This window comes from Ambystoma mexicanum, chromosome 11, assembly GCF_040938575.1.
Source record: "Ambystoma mexicanum isolate Mex_15411 chromosome 11, UKY_AmexF1_1, whole genome shotgun sequence".
Lineage (NCBI taxonomy): Eukaryota > Metazoa > Chordata > Amphibia > Caudata > Ambystomatidae > Ambystoma > Ambystoma mexicanum.
This window is the reverse complement of record NC_090934.1, coordinates 990,991,989-991,014,213: the sequence shown is the minus strand read 5'-3', so window position 1 is coordinate 991,014,213 and position 22,225 is coordinate 990,991,989. Positions and strand designations below refer to the sequence as shown.

Sequence of the window (22,225 nt, the reverse complement as noted above, 5' to 3'; positions counted from 1 at the left end):
TTAAAGTGTGTAGGTCTTCTCATAAGTAGGGCACCCTTTTAAGTAGCTAGTATTCCTTTTCGGGGTGGCAGTAATTTGTGCTTCAGCCTGGTAAAGGTGGTGGCAGGGATGCTGCCTCTGGGGCTCCGGCCTTGAGCCCACAGAGTAACCACAGAGTAATCAAAGTTCCATGCATGTGGGATGATCAAGACATTCTCACTGTCTCAAGGCTCACACTGCTGGCTGGATGAGCTGGCATCCAAGAAACACCCAGCATGCTCTTGGACGTGAGTGCTTCACATCAATGTAGCATTTAGCGGACACTGCAAATTGAACCCTCAAACGTTTCCTGTTACAGATGTTCAAAATGTGGATTGTGGGCCCCAACACACCTTGCTGTGCTCTCATACCCAACTGTGCAACCACTGAAACGGCTCTCAAACCCACCATAAATGCCCAGTGCCAGCGCTACCGGCATGACCTTCAAGAGGACCGTCTTCTTGCGTGTGTAAAGAGGGGAGCCCTACCCTGGTTGAGTACTGCCACCTTCCTGGTGCTGCATCCTGGCACCGATGCTCCATTAAAATCCCCCCTGCTGGACTGAGGGAGTTTCATGCATGTGGGCGAATTGGTCTGCCTCTACGTGGGCGGTTTCCCCAATCGCGAGTCTTACGCCCTGAGGTACCAGTGAGCGATTCTGAATACCTAGATCCTGCCAGGACATCCAGGAATAGCCAAGAATCCGGAACCCGGATCATGTAACAAAGTCCTGTTTTTTACGCATACTCTGTGAACTTTAAGTTCCATGTGTTCTTTCTATGTAACCAGCAAGTATCTCTGTAACAGCGCCACGATGCCCAAGGGCTGATGTGCGCTTTATAAATGCTAATAAATAAATAAAGAAAGAAGTTTCTTTCTCCAGCCCAGAACTTCCTCCAAAAGATCAGAGCAGTCCGAAAACCCACACTGCCAAGTCCACTCTCTATTTAGAAATTGAAAGAGGACTTCATATCTAATTGCAGCGAGTGCCCTGTCCATGGTGCTGAAATGCTATAAGCATTGATTACAGCTTTGAATGAAATGTGCTATTTTCTTTCCTACGGCTACTACAACCCTGCCTTTCTTGGAGACCCTGTTTCGAGTTAGATTTCTAGAATGGTTAGTGCTCAAGGCTTTTTGATGTCTTTCCAGGTATTACATTTTACTGTGCATTCATTGTGTTGTGTGATTAAAGAGTCCTTCCTTCTCTGCTCTTACTTTGCTAAACTCTGTTATACTGTATTTGGTAACACTCCACACACTTTTCATAAGGGGCACTTTACACAGGTGCAATACATGTATTTATGTTATAACCCGTTGCCTCTCAAACACACGTCCCATGATGTACAGGATCAGAGTTTACAGCCACTCACACACGTGGCCTCAATAATAACCCCCATGCACACGGTCCCATCGCAGTTTGCATGCACAGCTGCAGGGGACGGCTCCCTTGACAAGCCCCCACGCCCAGGATTAGTAGGTGTCCATCACACTCGCAGTACCTACAATGATGACTCTGTTTCTTTCCAGGTGTCCCTCAGAGTGGATTCAAAGTGGAAGTCGCCGAGGGCATCGTCCTGAATTTAATGGATGATGTCACCAGTTGGTTACCCAGCAACAGAATAGTGATTGCGAGTACGGACTACTCCATGCACCAGGCGGAAGAGTTCACCTTACTGCCCTGCCCGGAGTGCGGCAGCCACCAGGTCAAAATACAGGGTATGGACTGTGGACTATGAGTGAGACCATCGCCAACGCCCACTCTCACCCCCTTACTACTGTCCACCCCACCAACATCCCATTCTACCCACCTCATCACCCCCCCCCCCGCCCCTCTCTATCTTCCTCTGGGAATCTCTCTTTTGTCTGGACTTGTTTGTGCCCTGTTTTCTCCCCCTTTCTTTGTCTCTTTGAAGTATATATATATGAAGAATACTTTGCTCTATTTCTCAGCGCATATCTGTCTCTCTCCCCCTCTCTCTATTTAGTGCTGTCTGCCTCTCTCTCACTTCTCTCTCACTCTTTCTCTCTCCCACTCTCTCTGCCCTTTTAACTCTCCTGAGATCTATCCCTCGGTCTCTTTAGTGCTGCCGGTCTCTCTCTCGCAGTACTTGTGCCCTTTGAGCTCTCTTGCGATCTACCCATCAGTCTCTTTAGTGCCGTCTTTCTTTCTCGTTCTCTCTTCATTGTCCTCCTCCTGTTGTTCATCCTCTCTCTCTCTCTCCCTCTTTCTCTCTTCTTCTCCCTCGCCCTCTCTCTCCCTTTCTCCCTCTCTCTTTCCCTCTCTCTCTCCCCTTCCTCCCCCCACTTCTGCTCGCAGGCTGGCCTTTTTCTCCATTGGCAAGTCACTATAACAATGTCCATCTTGCTTCATTGTTCCCAATAGCCCCGCCTCTCTGAGCCTGGCCCTGTAGACCCCGTGCATCTGTCGTCCTGTCCTTCTCTCTTTCACTTCATCTCTCTTCCTGTATACCCCTGTAGCGCCCCCATGAATGACTGCATCTTATATTAGGCGCTTGACACACGGAGACCAGTCTCTAAGCGCAGGATCAGGATTCGAATCTGTGTTGCTCTGCATTGTCTTGCTTCCAAGAGAAATGCGTTTTTCCGGAGCGTTCCTCCTGCCCCTCCATGTTGTCTTTCCATTCCATCAGGCAAAGTGGTTTCTTCTCATGACTCCAACCTGTGTTCTTCTCCGTGACTTTTGGCCTACTGCTCCGAAAACTGTCTGTGTGCCCATGACAAGCCACTAGTGCCCCAATTTGGAGGGATCAAGGCAGGCGGAGGCAAGAGTGTGCGTGTGTGCGCGCACACTCAGACACACAAGTAGATGGGCAATTCCTCATAGATTTTACGTGGGATCATTGGCAGGGTTAGTCTTTACGCGATTTAAGCATGAGATAGCGTGAGCAGTTCGGATTTCCATGTGAAATCAGGTACATCCAGCCTTCACGTGACTTTAAGTCTAGGGACGAAACAACACCTATGGGTTTGAACAGCACAAAGCACCAACCTCATCCAGTTTTCCAGCAGCTGATGTAACCACCTGGAAAGGTATCTTTGCTGACAGCAATTTTAAAGAAAGTAATACCAGGAGCTGATCTGGAAAGATTCGCATAGAAAGAGGAGGGTGCAGAGAAAAGGGGTGTGGCAGATGACCAGCAAGAAATTTTCCCTGGCCCTCCCCACCATGGCCTCCTAAAAGTTTGAGTGGTCCATTGCAGTCAGAAAGTAGCAAGAGCAAGACTCCTCTGTAGCCTTCCTGGAGGAAATTGAGCTGCTGGATCTGCCCCCACCGTAACAGACGTGTAGTCAATTACATGTAAACATCTGAACCATTCAGCAGAGGTTTGTAAAGCAAACCACAAAGATGGCTTCTCAATAGTGTGCATAACAATTGCAAGTGTACATTTATTCAAACGCATGCACACGGTGCATCATTGAATCAAGAATCATAGTAAACTACACAGTGTTTGTAGCTATGTACATGTTTCATCATGAATAACAGTGCCATAAGATGCCCAGTAAAAACAGAGGACATAGTTAGGGGTGGTCTGTTAGACAAGCTGGAGGATTCCTGGCTCTAGAACGAAACGACATGAGTAATGCAAACATGTTGAGGCAAGTTGTGGCCAGACAAAATGCTCCTGAAAAGTCTCTGAAAGAAGGGAATCGGATCTGAAAGAAGGGAAAATCCAAGCAGCCGATCTGCCTCCACCTTCACTACCCAAGGGAGGTGCACTGCTGATGGGGAGAGGAGTTGCTTCGGCTGAAGTCCAATTCACCACAGGACCTCATTAACCCTCCCTGTTTTATTATTACTGAGACCAAAACTGTAGTACTGTCTGGCAGAGGCTTTGCTAGGAGGTTGAGGGGGGGGCCTGAGGGGGCTATAGTCCCGTGTCTTTTGGTTGTAGCCCCAGATGGAAGCCCAGGAGCTACAACCAGAAGGCTAGCTAGCCCCGAGTCCCGACAGTCTCAACATTAGCATAGCCCCAGACCTATTCCAGACCTAGCAACACCCCTGTGTCCGTGTGTGTACATATGTATGCACATGCAGTAAGTATTTAGCTGAGGGAAGTCTTAAGGGCTCTGGGAATCGCCACTTACGTCCTCCATTTGGGGAGTGAAGCATTTTCCGGGGGATGGGGAGGGGGGGGGGGGAGTCCTGTTCCGAGCTGTGGAGGCCGCTCAACCTATTGTGCTGGCAAACGCAGTGATGACCATCGAGGCACGAAGAGAGAGCAGAAATCCATCTCCACGTTTCCTAGAAACAACCGCACATATAGGCCCTCATGAGCCAAGTTGCCATTGAAATCCTTGGTGCCTTAGAGCGAAGTAGGTGATGAACCATGGGGCACAGGTGCACGCTTTCAGGGATGCCCAGAAACAGCGGATGCCATATTCTTATTTACTGTTGGGTATTACCTGTGAGTTTGATTTTATTCCACCAGAAGGAGAGACATGCATGCACCTGAGCTATTTGCCAATTCTGAGGGTAGGAAGAACGGTAACTTCCTGGAGTAAAGCTCCTATATGTTCCAAATTCAGCGATTGCGTAAGGTGAAGATAACCATGAAGAGGGCCTCTGGTATTGAACGAGGCCACTGATCATTTTGTTGTTGTTGGAGGCCTGTGGTGGGTGAATAGTGTGTGTGAATCGACTAATCATCCAAATGGGGTTGCAATATCCCAATGCCATGGGAGATCCCTAATGGGGACCAGTCAACCTTCTCACGTCTGGGGCTACCACTATTTCGCTGATTATTACCTGACAAGTAACACTATTGAGAAATGTCCCCTTTGGGTTTCCATGAAACCATGTTTGATGGTGTCATTTCTGAGCAAGTCTTGACTATTATTCTGAAGAACCTACCTCTTTGCCAAGTTCCTGGATCACCAAATACCTGTAATTCTGGATGCAGTGGGTTGAACGCTCTGATGCATCATCCACCCACTTTATCCAGGACCAATGGTTCTGAAACCAAAGTCATTCCAGACCTCTGTGAACATGTCTGTGTCTCCTTTTTTATGTTCCGTTGTCTGCCTTTCTCTGCGGGTCTTCATATGTGATCCGTCGCTTTGTCTCTGTATCTCCTTTCTTTCCACCCTTACGCCTCGTCTGTCCTAACACTGATTGCCCTTGAAGGTTTCTGAAGAGGTCTTGCCGTGACACACCACTATCCACCCCATAGTTTTCTGATTAAATGGCTGCCCATGCATAGATACCCAGCCTTTCGATTCTCTTATTTTTGCAGGTAGCCCACTGTATGTGCACATGGGGGAAGTTGTGGACGGAGTGGACATGCGAGCGGAGGTTGGACTCCTCACCAGAAATATACGTATTCAGGGTGAAATGGAAGATTCGTGCTATGGACCAAACCAGTGTCAGTTCTTTCCTTTTGACACCTTTGGGGGTCATATTAAGGTATGCATTCTCCCAATAGTTGCCTATTTAATCTGTGCCTGGAGAACCCAACCGGGGCAAATTCAACAGGATAAAAAGTCAGTTCAAGGGGTCAAAATAACATTTGGAGTGGAGGAACACACACACACACACACACACACACACACACACTCACACTCACACTCTCACACACCTACACACACTCACACATTCACACACTCACAACTACACACACTCACAACTCACACACACTCACACACACACTTACACACACACCTACACACACACCTACGCACACACTCACTACACACACACACACACTATCCACAACACATACCACATTAATAAACTACAAACACAATATATTCAGTTACACAACATACATATATCACACAAATATTTACATTATGCACCACCTGCAGAACACACGAGATTGACCATACACACACAAAGACGTGCGTGGACAGCTAAACACACCATACAAGAACCAGATTCCACATACACAAACACTTGCACATCACGCACAACACTCGCCTGCACCACCCACTGCTCTTGCATGCTATCATTTTTATTTTTTCATAAAGGTTTGACATTAAGTTCAGCTTTTTTCACATCAATGTAAGTAATGCTAAGATGTGTACAATCATGCAGGCACTGTGTTTTAACTGAAGTCAAACCCTAAAACAATGTATTTGGCGCATCATATTTGAAAAAAAAAATTCTCCCATGCGTCAGGATTTCCGTAGAAGAGTCACTGCAAGGTGTTTTACTGAGGAGCCTGGTATGCTTGGCCTTAGCTCAGAAGAGCTGCCATATCACTCGCTGAGGGAGCCCTAATTGTGCGTTCCGCATGCCATGTCCGCCAGTTGATGCTTTGCAGCCAACATCTCACCAGGATTGTTCAAGCCCTAAGGGAGCTGATTATGTTTGCAGTTACAGGTTTGGTTCTACGATCTGTGATGATGTTTGGTTATGTTTTGAAGGCACTCACTTCCCACATCACAAATAAGACTCAGAATAATGGACACATCTCAGTAGGGAATGAGACCAGGAGATTGGTTGTGAGAGGCAACAAAGTCTTTATATAAGATTCAGCATCCAGAGAACTCTGCTGCTTTGAGAGCGCGCTGGCAAACAATACAAAACAATACATTTTAAAGGATTACAGCATCATCAGTGATGTTTTCTATACAGTCTACAAGTCACATTTTGATTGGTGAGGGAATGGTTTCGAGTATGGTGCTATAGGGGCTGGCTCCATGAGATTGGTTAGTGGCTTGGCGGGATGTCACATAAACAAAGAGGAACTCCAACACCTCGGGAACTCAATGGAGCACAAAAACTAGCCTAGAACAAAAGGTGTAATGTGATTTAGGCAGCTATCCATGCATATTCAACTAATGGCTAAAACAGAACAGATCATTCAGTTACTCATATATAGATATTTACCTCACCAATCAGATAAACCTCAATAACCATTCAGAAGGTATGGAAAAAAATCAAAGAATTTTTATTATTTGAAGTGAGACAACAGATATAGCCACTTGTTGGCTACAAACATGAAAAATAGTTACACAAATAAGTAAGCATATATAGACCAATCTGCAAATATAAACAAAATTCTTTCTATTATGTAGAAGAGGGGGACAAACTCATAAAAAGGGGAGAGGAGAAAAGGAGAAGAAGATTGCAACAAAAAGTAATCAGTTAAGCAAAAAACATTTGTTCTGTTAAAGGTCTTTATCCATTCAAGTTGCACAGGAAACAATAGTATTAGTCAATCCATGTAGTAGTTTGTCAAAAAGCAAAAAGGCGGTTAGCCATAAAGGTAGACTATAACTGACTAGCCCTTACTAGCTCGGGGGTATAATTTGTAAACTTAATTGTAACCAGGACAATAAATCAAAAGTAGTCTTTTTTGACAAAAAAGTTAAATGAAAAGTTATGCAACAGGCATAAATACTGTGCATTGAGCCTTATTCAGGCAGAGAAACAAAAAACATAAGCAACAAAACACAAATCAATTTGTGCAGCTGACTAAAAATGATGCACACAATTGCTTTTAGTTCGACAAAAACCTAGAAGGTTATGTCACAGGCTGAAATGATGTGCTACGCCTTCCGCTGGTGAGCGTGGGTAGCCGCGTCCACTAGTCGCAGGTGCATGTGCACCTACAGCCAGGGCGTGGCAAAAGTTGGCGTTTCGGTGGTATGTAGACAGATGAAGACCACCTTCCTCAGGTAATTCGATCTTATAATTCAGCCCCTACAAAAGCAATCAAATGTAATGCCATCATATGGGGTAATAGTAAGAGCATTTTGAGATGCAGAGTGAGGTATTAGCATGAAAGGTGGAAGAAAAGTACCAACAAATGGTAGACAACACCAGGCAACCACCCCTTTAAGCTGGCAGGCGGGTCCCCCAGCAGCTCATTCCTATATACCATAGAGTAATATTCAAAGCCCAAAGGCACAGTGAGGAAGTGATAATAAATGCCACAAAGAAAGGATTGAAGTAGCAAATAACAAAATGTGTTTTACGGCCAAAAAAAGGAAAAAAGAGAGTAAGGGGGCATAGGGAGAGTACTGAGTGTGACTGCCAACACCCATATTTAGTAATAGGTGGAGAGTGAACCCCAGTGACCCTGTACAGGTGAAACAAATTCATACCTAAAATAGTGTTAAAGGTGCCTCCTAGACGGGCATGTCGCGCTCAGTATACTGCGACTGGATGGCAGAAATAAATGTCGCCGCCCCCAAGGTTCATGGGCATATCTATAGTGAAACACATAATGTGAAGGATTCAGAAACAAGTGCTCACAAGCAGTTATTACAGCATAGGACTCATGATACATGAACATGAACAAACCTATGATCGGCAATGCGATCGTATGCGGCAGAACGCCGTAAGAATCCGGCATGATTTAGGCAGGAGACAGGACTGTTTCCAAGGGCGGTAAAGCCATCCAAAAGCATGGGCCGTGTAGTAACTATGGACACAAATGGAGATACCCGTAAAGACGGTGCACGGCAAGGAAAACCGTGAGTAAACAATAGACTGGGCAGTACTTACCTACAGGGCACCTCCGGGTGAAGAAATCCCAGCGTCCTGAATACACGTCTCGGCTGAAGCCTCCGAGGCAAATGCAATGTTTGCTCTTCCGGGGGCGTGGCTTGTAGCTAGATTTCAAGACCATAGAAAGAGGACTATAATGGTCACTCTTACATTGCATTGGTGGAAACTATGAAGTCCAGTGAGGCATCATAAAGGCTAACAGAATGGCCCAGATAAAGCCCAACAAAGGGGGAAACAAAAGAATAAAAAATGAATCAACAAGAATATATATATGTATATATATATATTGCAGAAAAGGAGGAAACGGCGAATCACACTCCCGCAGGCACGAAAACAAATGCCAGGTTCAATATGGGGTCGGAAAAAACACAACAGACACAGTAGAAGAGTTACTGGTCTCTTTAATGTTTTTATAACATTTTGAAAGAAAAATGCATCGTGCAAAGAACAAATGCACAAAACAGTGCAGCACATAAAAGACAAAACAACAGCAGGACGCCTAGGCGTAGCAGCCTGCAAACAACGCGTTTTGCGCTATACTGAGCGCTTGATCACGTAAGGGGGAGTGGATTAGGCAGTGGTAAATACACTACGAGCAAGCAGTCCCTTGACCATGTCTATGGCAGCAGCTGCTTATAACACTTTAGGAAATAAGCGCGGCCATGTTAGAAGGGAGTGTGTATACTGGCAAGAACAGAGAAATGAAAGCACAGTGCATTGCCAAAGCTCTGTCAGTGATCAATAGGTAGAAGGTGGCACTGACCAAAATGTAAAACATTATGTGGAACATAATAGTCCTAATATGCAGTCAAAATCTTATACATATAGGAATATTTATATAGATGCCTTACTGGAAATAAATGCACAGTGCATTAAATAGCAGTGTAATGACCAGATGGCACAGATAGTAAAATAGCCACACTCAAAATAAAAAAAAACAACATTGGAATTAACCTAATGCAAATGTACAAGCAACCTCCTGTAGTAAGTAAACATTTAGTTATTCCCAACACTCAAGTAAAAATTGTCAGGCTTTCTCAAATCTGATGTTGTCCCCGGAAGCTGCTGAACCCCCGCAGTCCCCTTTGGATGCTAACCTCTTAACTGGTATCAAACAGTTCAGTTGAGAGCACCCCCAAGGGAAAGGGGGAAAATGGGACAAAATAATAAACTTCAGGTTTTGCTCAGCTACTTTATCTGTCAACCTGTTGGTGAAAATAACAACAAACTCACTTTAGTCACTAACCTTTGAATTCCTTGGCTCTGACTTCTCGTTATAATATTAAGTAAATAAACACGCCACCATACCTGATTATCCTCTGTGAATAACTTAGAGGACGTGTGTGTGAATTCAAATGAAGAAAACAGAAAAATAGAGTCTCAGATGCTCTTACTAATTTCTTCAATTCGGTTGTGAAAAAGCTGCTAATCTCTCTCAGTTTAATGAGTTAATCTTCAAGCAGTTCCAATGTCATTTACCCAAACAACCCGCTGGAAATATTATACATGTAGTTTGTATTGATGATTTCTAGCTGCTTCAATACCAATTCCAAAAATGACACTCTGGCTATTTAAGTTAAACTTGTTTGTTTCCTGAATATATAAAAGTGTTCATTAATTGGATCTTTTGCTGGCAAAGATGATCGCTCATAAAAGAAGCGTTCTTTTAACCAGAATATGCGCATGCGTGAAGATATTGTTTACTCCTTCTAAAATGGAAGCGCACAAAAACAAGGAAATGAGTTCAAAAATGAAACTGGCATGGGCGCATGCGTAAATGAATAGTATTCCACTCTTCTTAATATGAAGTGTTCAAACAGGAAGGAGAAAGTCCTCAGTTCCGGACACTAATCCTTGAAGAGGCAGCCCAGTGATGATCACGCGCCAGGTTAGAATGTTAGTAAATTAAACATAACGCTTCAGAGTCGCGTGGCTACCACACTGTCACTTGCGCAGATAGTGTAAGATTTCTAACGCTAGTCCGACGCTAATAAAAGCACTGTTACCGAAAAAGGGTACAATACTCAATATTTTATACGGCCGAAAAAACACACGACGCTAAAATGATAAACAGACCTCCACACTCCAACTAGCCAGTTGCAAAAAATGTGATGCAGTTCAGTAAATTTAAATACAGTTCTAGAAGTTCAAAAATAGATTCATGAAAGAACGAAATGAACTACTATTTTAACAAAAACTAATAAAAACAGGAACAAGTTAATTAATGGTATTAATATTTAACTCCTGCTTGAAAATCACAAAGATCCATAAAAGATAATGAATTCACTTAGCTTGCTTCTTTCTTTCACCGGAACGTTTTCTAAGTTTCTTCTTAAATCTCCAACACTTTCCAGAACCAAAATAACTAATTTTAGGCACAAGGGCCTAACTAAAGTTTTCTAAATCTTAAGAGCTTCAAACATAGGACCTTCCAGCTGGGCTTCTGACAATGAAAGGCGGTTTAGAATGTTCCAACAATGCCTTTCTGTTACTTCTGACCAATCACTGATCCTTTTGGAAGTCTCCATTTTGACTTGGGAAGCTCTCCACACTCTGCACAGAAAGTTAAGGCCCAAACCATACTTTGTTAATCATATCCTCATTCTACCACATTCAACCAAATCCCACGAAACCTGACAGTACCCCCCCTTAATGCCCTGTCCCAGGGCCAACTTTAGAAGGATACTTTCTATGAAATTTTGAGACTAATTGTGGTGCATGCACATTCACCTCATCTTCCCATGTACGTTCCTCAGGTCCGAAACCTTCCCAGTCTATTAAATATTGTAGTTTCCCTCTTAACCTCCTGGAATCTACAATTCTTTTCACCACAAACTCTTCGGATGAATTCTCTAACTGAACTGGTGAAGGTGGATGTACAACTCTAGTCCCCGGAATCACAGGTTTTAATAGACTAATGTGAAAAGTTGGATGTATTTTCAAGGAAGTAGGTAGTTTTAACCGTACTGACACTGGATTGATTATCTTTTCTACTTTAAATGGACCTACAAAACGTGGAGTAAATTTGTTTTTGCCCTTAATTCTCAAATGTCTCGTCGAAAGCCAAACCAAGTCACCAACCTTATATTTAGGACCCAACCTCCTTTTTTGATCTGCAAATCTTTTGTACTTCTGTTTACTATCGAAAAGTACCCTTTTTGCTCTTTCCAAATTTTTTCTCATAGTTTTTAATCGAACCTCAACTCCAGGATTTTCTGACTCTTCAGTAATTTCAAAACTTAAAAACCGTGGGTGAAAACCTCTTCCAAGATAAAATGGAGACATGTTAGTTGAATCTTTAGCACAATTATTATAAGCAAATTCGGCAAGCCAAATCAAATCCACCCATTCTTCCCCTGCCTGTAGATAACACCTCAAATACTTCTCCAGTTCTTGATTTACTCTTTCTACTTGTCCATTGGTCTCGGGATGATAACCTGATGATAAACTGACTTCCACACCCAAATCCTTACAAAAAACCCTCCAAAATCTAGAAATAAATTGAGGACCTCTATCTGAGATAATTTGATTAGGCAGACCATGGAGTCTAACTATTTCTCGCAAAAAGACTTTGGCCAAATTGTCTGCAGTAACCTCTCCCTCCATTGGAACAAAGTGAGCCTCTTTTGACAAGAGGTCCACCACAACTAGAATAGATGTACAACCCTTGTCACAAGGAAGATCTGTAATGAAGTCCAGGGAAATTGTATGCCAAGGACGAGGTGGAATAGGCAACGGCTCCAACAACCCGACTGGTTTTCCGGTTTGACTCTTCATTTGAGCGCAAATAGCACAAGTTTTTACAAAATTTAAGATGTCCTGACGCATTTTTTCCCACCAGAAGCTCCTCCTGACCAATTCTAGCGTCTTTCTAAAACCTGGGTGTCCGGACAGCATAGATTCATGACAGTTTCTTATTACTCTCTCTCTCAATTCCAAAATAGGTAAGTAAAGTTTATTTTCAAAGAACGGCAATCCTTTCTCAATTTTTCGAACCGGATCCTTTCGGACCCATTCCTCCATTTGTGCAATTGACATGGACTTTCGAACTTCTTCCTCAACATCCTCAATTTTCTGTATTCCGGCAGAAATAAAACAGCATGGATCGATAATGGATATCATCTCCTTTTCTGATTCCATCTCACTTCCAGGAAATTGACGTGATAAAGCATCAGCCTTTCCATTAAGCCTACCTGGATTAAATGTCACTACAAAATCGTAATCAGCAAAGAACAATGACCATCTTAACTGCCTTGGTGTGAGAGTCTTGGCTGATTTCAGAAAAAGCAAATTTCTATGGTCTGTTAACACAGTCACTGTATGTCTTGCTCCTTTTAAAAAATGCCTCCACTCTTCAAAAGCAAACTTGATTGCCAATAATTCTCGATCTGAGATCGTATAATTTTGTTCTGCCATAGAGAATTTTTTAGAATAGTAAGCCACTGGATGAAGTTGTCCGGTCTCTCGATGTCTCTGAGAAAGAACAGCCCCCATGGCAAGATTCGATGCATCCGCTTCTACATAAAAAGGCTGAGATGGATCTGGATGAATTAAAATAGGGGCCGAACTGAACCTTTTCTTTAATTCTTGAAATGCCTCCTCTGCCTCTGTCGACCACACAAATTTGGCACCTTTCTTTAAAAGTTTTGTTATGGGAGTAATCAATCGAGAAAATCCTTCAATAAATCTTCTATAAAAATTCGCAAAACCTAAAAAGCTTTGAATTTCTTTTACTTTCGTTGGTGTTGGCCAATCCGTGATGGCTTGAACTTTGTTCGGATTCATCTCCAATCCCTTGGGAGAAACAATGTATCCTAAAAATTCCACTGAATTAGTATGAAACTGAGATTTTTCTAATTTAGCAAACAAATGATTCTCTTTGAGTCTTTGTAGAACCTTTCCCACATGAATTTTATGAGACTCTAAATCCTGAGAATAAATCAAAATATCATCAATATATACTACTACGAATATATCTAAAAAATCTCTTAAAATTTCATCCATAAAGAATTGAAAGGCAGCTGGAGCATTGCATAAACCAAAAGGCATCACCAAGTACTCATAAAGCCCAAATCGGGTTTTGAATGCCGTCTTCCACTCATCACCCTCCTGGACTCTCACCAGATGATAGGCACCACGTAAATCTAGTTTGGAAAAAATTGTGGCTCCCTGGACCTGATTCAAGATTTCCGAAATTAGAGGGAGAGGATACTTGTTTTTGATTGTAATTCTATTCACAGCTCTATAATCAATGCATGTTCTGAGAGACCCATCTGGCTTTGGTACAAAAAATAATGGAGATGCGGCTGGAGATTGAGAATGACGAATAAAACCTTTAGCCAAATTTTCTGCAAGGTACTCTTTAAGATAATCATTCTCCTTTTCAGTTAATGCATACACTCGACTACTTGGTAAAACCGCCCCGGGCTCCAAATCAATTTTACAGTCAAAACTCCTATGTGGAGGTAATTCTCCTGCCTCCTTTTCATCAAACACCTCCTTGTACCCTTGATAACACTCCGGAAGATGTCCTAACACCGCTCCTATATTATGTCCTGTAATACCTGCATCAGTCAGAAAAGAGGAAACTAAACCTTGTGTTTCTTCCCTCCCAGGATTACCTTTCAAAAGGCAATTTTCTAAACAGAAACTAGACTGTAATTCTACCACTCGTCTACTCCAATCAATGTGAGGATTATGCAAGGTTAGCCATGGCATGCCTAAAATTATTTTCAAAATTGGTGTATCAATTAAATCAAATGAGATTTCTTCTCTATGACCTCCAAGTAATTCCATAACCAAGACACCAGTTTCATGAGTTATAGGACCTGATGAAAGAGAAGTTCCATCTACAGCCCGAACCTGTTCCACAACTTCCTTCCTCACTAGTGGTATTCCCAATGCCTTAGCTACTCCCCAATCCATAAAGTTCCCGGTGGCTCCTGAATCAATCACTACCGGTCCATACCCTTTCTTTTCCTCCTTCAAATACAAGGATACATTTACAGTTATGTGTGGAACCGCTGACTGAACTGTATTTGCAACCTGCTGTGCTTTTCCTCCGGCTGATGAAAATTTTTTGGGTGTAAAGGGACAATTTCCTAAAAAATGACCTCCCCTACCACAATATAAACACAAATTATTCTCACGCCTCCTAGTTTTTTCCTCTTTTGATAAAGGACCTTTTATTCTAATTTGTTGATCATTCACCCTTGGTTTCACTTCTTTACTACCCACCTCAAGCTTTGAACGCTCTCCTCTAATGACTGACCTCACCTCCCCCTGAGTACAACAACGCCTTTCTGCTTTCCTTTCACTTATACGATAGTCCAACTGAACTACTAAATCAATCAATTCCTCACAAGAAGAAGGGCGTTGGACTACACTGGACAAGGCATCCTTCAACTCCTCCTTGAGGCCTCTATAAAAAAGAGAAGACCTCTTCTCTGCTGGCCACTGGGATTCTAAAACCAAAGACCTAAACTGTGTGATATATGTAACCAAGTCTCTGTTTCCTTGACGCAAATCTAATAATTCACCATCAATTTCTAAGGACATTTGTCTTTTATCAAACATTTTCTTAAATTCTTCCATAAAAAGAGAAACATTTTTTAAAGATAAACTCTTCTGCCTGACCAATAAACCTGCCCAAGTAGAAGCCTCTCCAGATAAATAAGACATCATAAAAGTAACTTTGGAAGCATCAGAAGGAAATAGTTCGGGCCTACTAAGAAAGTGCAACTCACATTGGGTTACAAATGTCTGAAATTTACTTGAATCTCCGTAGTAACGCTCTGGAGCTGCCAAAGGTACTGGCATAACTAATGCCCTAAAACCTCCCTCTGCCCCATCACCTCTACCCACACCTCTCTCCTCACCAACCCTTACCAATTCCGGGGGAAATTCTTCTCTCCCAATTCCCTGCGTCTGTGCCATCTTTTCACTTAACTCATCTACTCGTTGTCCTAATTTTTTATTCTCTTGATATGCCACCTTTAATTCTTCCTGTAATTCCCTCACTAAAACACTTAACGCTTCCATTGAGAACTCGGGGTTCATGACAGCTTAGGAGGACTATTTTTTCTGGCCTTTCATACTGTCAGGCTTTCTCAAATCTGATGTTGTCCCCGGAAGCTGCTGAACCCCCGCAGTCCCCTTTGGATGCTAACCTCTTAACTGGTATCAAACAGTTCAGTTGAGAGCACCCCCAAGGGAAAGGGGGAAAATGGGACAAAATAATAAACTTCAGGTTTTGCTCAGCTTCTTTATCTGTCAACCTGTTGGTGAAAATAACAACAAACTCACTTTAGTCACTAACCTTTGAATTCCTTGGCTCTGACTTCTCGTTATAATATTAAGTAAATAAACACGCCACCATACCTGATTATCCTCTGTGAATAACTTAGAGGACGTGTGTGTGAATTCAAATGAAGAAAACAGAAAAATAGAGTCTCAGATGCTCTTACTAATTTCTTCAATTCGGTTGTGAAAAAGCTGCTAATCTCTCTCAGTTTAATGAGTTAATCTTCAAGCAGTTCCAATGTCATTTACCCAAACAACCCGCTGGAAATATTATACATGTAGTTTGTATTGATGATTTCTAGCTGCTTCAATACCAATTCCAAAAATGACACTCTGGCTATTCAAGTTAAAATTGTTTGTTTCCTGAATATATAAAAGTGTTCATTAATTGGATCTTTTGCTGGCAAAGATGATCGCTCATAAAAGAAGCGTTCTTTTAACCAGAATATGCGCATGCGTGAAGATATTGTTTACTCCTTCTAAAATGGAAGCGCACAAAAACAAGGAAATGAGTTCAAAAATGAAACTGGCATGGGCACATGCGTAAATGAATAGTATTCCACTCTTCTTAATATGAAGTGTTCAAACAGGAAGGAGAAAGTCCTCAGTTCCGGACACTAATCCTTGAAGAGGCAGCCCAGTGATGATCACGCGCCAGGTTAGAATGTTAGTAAATTAAACATAACGCTTCAGAGTCGCGTGGCTACCACACTGTCACTTGCGCAGATAGTGTAAGATTTCTAACGCTAGTCCGACGCTAATAAAAGCACTGTTACCGAAAAAGGGTACAATACTCAATATTTTATACGGCCGAAAAAACACACGACGCTAAAATGATAAACAGACCTCCACACTCCAACTAGCCAGTTGCAAAAAATGTGATGCAGTTCAGTAAATTTAAATACAGTTCTAGAAGTTCAAAAATAGATTCATGAAAGAACGAAATGAACTACTATTTTAACAAAAACTAATAAAAACAGGAACAAGTTAATTAATGGTATTAATATTTAACTCCTGCTTGAAAATCACAAAGATCCATAAAAGATAATGAATTCACTTAGCTTGCTTCTTTCTTTCACCGGAACGTTTTCTAAGTTTCTTCTTAAATCTCCAACACTTTCCAGAACCAAAATAACTAATTTTAGGCACAAGGGCCTAACTAAAGTTTTCTAAATCTTAAGAGCTTCAAACATAGGACCTTCCAGCTGGGCTTCTGACAATGAAAGGCGGTTTAGAATGTTCCAACAATGCCTTTCTGTTACTTCTGACCAATCACTGATCCTTTTGGAAGTCTCCATTTTGACTTGGGAAGCTCTCCACACTCTGCACAGAAAGTTAAGGCCCAAACCATACTTTATGTTAATCATATCCTCATTCTACCACATTCAACCAAATCCCACGAAACCTGACAAAAATACAACAGAATTACAATGAAAAGAGGTCAGCCGAAATTAGATGTAAAATTAAGTCAGAAACAGTGGGACTGGACCAAAATGTTAAAAATGTCAGCATAGCAGTGCAAAAGGCAAGATGATATGTGCAAACAGTAAGAATAGCAGCTAAATCATGAGATATCAGTTGTACAGTGCAAATGAGCAAAACAAGCAACAAGACAACAGAGTGCCTAACCAACTTCAAAATTGAAGATGTTATAAAGTGCAGGTGCATTAGCATTATGGACTGTGCAAAATGAACTTTAACGGAATAGCTGCTATCTTTTGCAAGTGCGTATACAGCAAGACACAATGTGCCTAACAGTAAGAATGGCAGCTAAATCATGAGATATCAGTTGTACAGTGCAAATGAGCAAAACAAGCAGCAAGACAACAGAGTGCCTAACCAACTTCAAAATTGAAGATGTTATAAAGTGCAAGTGCATTAGCATTATGGAGTGTGCAAAATGCAAAAGATAGCAGCTATTCTGTTAAAGTGCAAATGCGTATGCAGTAATAATAGACCATGATGTAAAAGCACACAAAGCCAAAGGCTAAAAGCAGCATGACAAATCCAGACCACACAGCTGGCTGGACCAGCAAAATCATAACATTGTGAAAAAATTAACAATGCTGAGGAGAGAAGGGAAAGACACAGATATATAAGGAAAGAACTACATGTAGACCACCAGGATAAACTAGACATGGTTAATAGAACATTCCCCCTATAATGCAAAATAATCAGCTAAGACAGGCAGGTAAAGAAAAACGAAAATTGTGGAAAGTGTGGAAAAAAATAAATCAATAAATACCTGCATGGAACCAACAAAAAGTGAAGCAGGAAATATAAAATTGAGAGAGTGTCCTACCAAGAAAACAAGATAGCCCCAGTGAAGGAAAATTAAGCAAAAATGGCAGGGAAGACAATAAATAGACTTAGGCACGTAATTAGGTACCTGTTCTGACTTGAGTGTCGTGTAGACCGTTGAAACCTCCGTCTTCAAGTGAAGCACAGGGGAACTAAAAGAAACCCGCTGTGCGACCTTTGGGGCCACAGGTGGGAGATGTTACTTCCCGGATCCACGGAACCTCTGGAACACCAATGCTGCTGTCAAAAAGAACGAGGTTAAGTACCAGGCAATTACAATATGTCACGTTAACAAAAGGATCTGAATAGTCTTACCTATCTGGTGTTAGGAAAACCCAGGAAACCTAGGCGAGAGATGAGGCGTTCCCTAGAACAGTAGAACCACAGAATAGCGTGGATGCAGGATAAGCCACCTGTAGTACTGAAGGCGTGACTTGAATCTCAAGAGGGAAATGGCGTAGGAGTTCAACAAGGTACCAAGGGATAATCCAAAGGCAAGTCAGGGTCGTGTCCAAAAATCCAGCAACAGGTTAACAGTTCCAAGCAAAGGTACAAAGGAGTATACGAAGGAGTCCAAGATAGAGTTCCGAGGTCAAGGTAAACAGAAGAGCAAAACGTAACGCCAAACAGGGTCTGAAGACAGCTGAGAAGCAATGAGTGTTCCATGTCTCAAGCCTTATATACTGTGCGTTTCTGGATCATGTGACGTTTCTGGGTCATGTGACGTCCACCGAGGTCACGTGAGGAACGCCACTCTGGATCACGTGATCGGCGTGGAGATGTAACGCCGCCCCTTCTGCTGTATGTTCTCCATGGCAACTGCCAGTGCAGGAAAGGTTGCAATCGAGCCCGTACACCATGTACACCATACCTGGTACGGAGCTTTCGGTCCTTTGGGTTAATCGAATCACATGAGCCTCGAATCCTGGAGGAAGGTGTGGGGGAAATGTGAGCAGTGTTCGGGTGTGCAGTGGATCGGTGTGCAGAGGATAGCCTAACAGTACCCAAAAAAGTATAAAGCTCCTAGTCCACATTATGACCCTTAGGAAATTTGGTGTCAAGATCCAAAATAAATCTGGTTTCAAGTTGTCTCAGCCTCAGAATCCGATCACCACCCCTGGGATGAGGGCGTACATGTGCCACAGCAAAAAACGTTAACATATTGACATCATTGTTATGTTCAGATTTGAAATGTTTAGCCATTGGGTATGTCGGATCAGAATTCTTAATGGCTCTCAAATGTTGCAGAATTCTGAGTTTCAATTTACAGGTAGTACTGCCAACATACCAACGCAAACAAGGACAAGAAAGTGCATAAACAACGAAGGTGGTATCACAGTTAATAGAATGACGTATCATTTGCTGTGTTTGTGTGATGGGATGCACAAAAGATTTCTTAGCAATGGCATGTGTACATGCTTTACACTTCATGCACTTGGTAAATCCCGTATGTAAAGCTGGAAGCCATGTGTTGGAACACTGGATCTTGCCCGCTGGGGGTAAAAAACTGGTCACAAGTTTGTCCCTTAAAGAAGGAACACGTTTGTACGTCAGGGTAGGTCGGTTGCCCAAAATGGGCTTCAAGTCATTATCCAGAATAAGAACATGCCAATGCTTTTCCACAATTTTTTTCGAATGTCATTGGAGGCAGTATCAAATGTGATGATGAGTCTGGGATCATCATTAGACACACGTTTGGGCCTGGTATCATACAGTAGGGTATCCCTTGACATACCACGAGCTCGAAGATATGCCATTTCAATCGTTCTTTTATGGTAGCCTTGTTTCAGAAAATCCATGGCTGTCTGTGCACAGTGATAATCGAAGCAGGCAATGTTGGAGCAATTGTGGCGGTACCGAATAAATTCGCCATAAGGGATGGATTTTTTACAGGGTGTAGGATGACAACTGTTCGCATGGAGTGGTAGACCAGTATTAGTAGGTTTCTTATGTAATGCTGTGCTGATGCCTGAATCATCCATCATAACAGTCACATCCAAATAGACAATCTTTGAGCGACTGTGGCATTCAGTGAAGCTAAGATTGACCTGATTGTTGTTAATGCTTTTAACAAATGATAGCCAGTCGCTTTTGGTGCCATTCCAAATGATAAAATCGTATATATACCGCCACCAAGAAATAATCTGTGTCGGAAAGCAAGATAGTAATAAATCAGACAGGAAAGTAGCCTTCCACCACCCCATTGTGAGATTAGCATAGGGTGGTGCAAAGGTACTACCCATCGCAGTCCCCCTTACTTGCCGATAGAAGCGTCCTTCAAAGAGAAATACATTATTGTGTAAACAGAATGAAAGCATGTCCAAAATCATAGAAATGTGTCCTAGGTAGTTTAAAGAGTGAGTGTCCAGAAAGTATTTACATGCAGAAATACCAATGGTGTGGCTAATAGATGTGTATAAAGAAACAACATCTAAAGTAGCCAAGAGCAAACCTTCCTCCCAAGGTGAATTAGTAACGTGTTTTAAGAAATCCTTAGTATCCCTCAGGTAGGAAGGTAACACTGTGACAAATTTAACCAGTGTTTCATCAATGAATTGGGCTAGAGGTTCCAATAATGAGCCGCATAAAGTGACAATGGGCCTGCCTGGGGGATTGATAAGACATTTATGCGTTTTGGGGAGGAAGTAAATGGTAGGTATTGTGTACCATGTAGGGGTGAGAAATTTAACCAGATCATCCTCCAATAGACCTTCATTCATCCACCTAGTACATAATGCAATCAAATGTGTCCTGATTTCTTCAGAAGGGTCTTTCAACATTTTGGTATATAATTGGCGGTCATGTAATTGTCGATTAGCCTCTGTGACATATTTAGTTCTGTCTTGGATAACAACATTGAAGCCCTTATCGGCTGGTTTGATGACAATATGGGATAGCAGCTGAAGTTCATTCATAGCTTGACGTTGGGCAATGGTAAGATTCTGTTTAATAGTGCCAGCCTTTTGACGAAGTTTTCTGAGGTCATCAATGCATAAATCATGGAAAGCTTCAATACATCCAGCGACTGGAAATTGAGGGTTTAATCTAGATTTACTTTTAAGCTTAGTCTGTATGTCCCAATTAGGATTGAAGTCAAAGTCAGAAAAATCAATGTTCAAGGGATCATATTTATCATCATCGAGGCATGCCAGATCCATGAGTGATGGAATGTCCGAAATTAAGAGATCAGTGCCACCAGTGCGTCATGTGGGACGCCTTATGGTGGCATCTGTATTAGCAAAGAATTTTTTAGCTTAATTTTACGCATAAACTTATCAAAGTCTATGTGTACTTGTGCGTAGTCATAGTTCACAGTGGGACAAAAGTTAAGACCCAATGATAACAACGAGGTCTAAGATTTAGTAAGGACGTGGGCCGACAGGTTGATAATTTGGCAAATCTTCATATTGTCTATTGTTGATTTTTGGCCCCAGAGGGCGTTGATCTGCCCTGTTGCAGCGCCTTTAGAACGGTTCCCACGTCGGCCTCGGCGGATGACTTTTTTTGCCTGTGATTTCTGTCCTCTTCCTCGTCCTTTTGACATACCACAACCTCTGCCTTTTTTTATTTTTGCCATCCTGACATAAAAGTCGCATTTCATCTAAAAAATTCATTTTAGGAATGGGCTCATCAGTCTCAGATGCAGAGATGTCTGACTCCGAGGTAGATGCAGCTAAGTCACCAGATTGAACAGACGTTGACTGTGAAGCATTAGTTTTACGGAGAGAGTCGAAGCGTTTTGCAAAAGTAAAGACACAACACATCTCATAGTCTGTTTTATCTCGTAGAAATTTTCTGTGTTTACGCTGTTTGATTTCAGCTTCATATGAAATCAAAGCTTCCTCAATTTTTTTGCGTAGAGATTTGCCTTCCTCTGCCGTGGGAACTTTGGTAAGATCAGACTCTACTTTATCCAATTCTTTGAGTGCTTGTACGCGATCCAGTTTGGCATACTTTACTAGAATTGTCAAAAACTTGCAAGAACAATCCTTGCTGGCTTCCCCCCATTCCTCGAGCATTAATGGATTTTGGTCCTCAAAGGACAGAGTAATCATGATACGTAAACCTCGTGGTATTCTCTTAATGTCCAAATAATTTTGAAGGGAATGCTCCTCCCACCAT

General features: G+C 42.2%; 2 protein-coding genes across 3 annotated transcripts in view; both read left to right on the top strand.

Moving 5' to 3' along the window:
* CEMIP (cell migration inducing hyaluronidase 1) overlaps positions 1-22,225 on the top strand; it is an 867,705-nt gene that overhangs the window by 56,073 nt on the left and 789,407 nt on the right. The gene's annotated exons all lie outside the window — the stretch shown is intronic.
* LOC138504001 (inactive cell surface hyaluronidase CEMIP2-like) overlaps positions 1-22,225 on the top strand; it is a 721,493-nt gene that overhangs the window by 374,045 nt on the left and 325,223 nt on the right. For both annotated transcript variants that reach the window (XM_069624166.1, XM_069624167.1), the window contains exons 7-8: positions 1,549-1,737; positions 5,277-5,446. In XM_069624166.1, the coding sequence (XP_069480267.1) occupies positions 1,549-1,737; positions 5,277-5,446 (359 nt within the window). The remainder of the gene's footprint in view (positions 1-1,548; positions 1,738-5,276; positions 5,447-22,225) is intronic.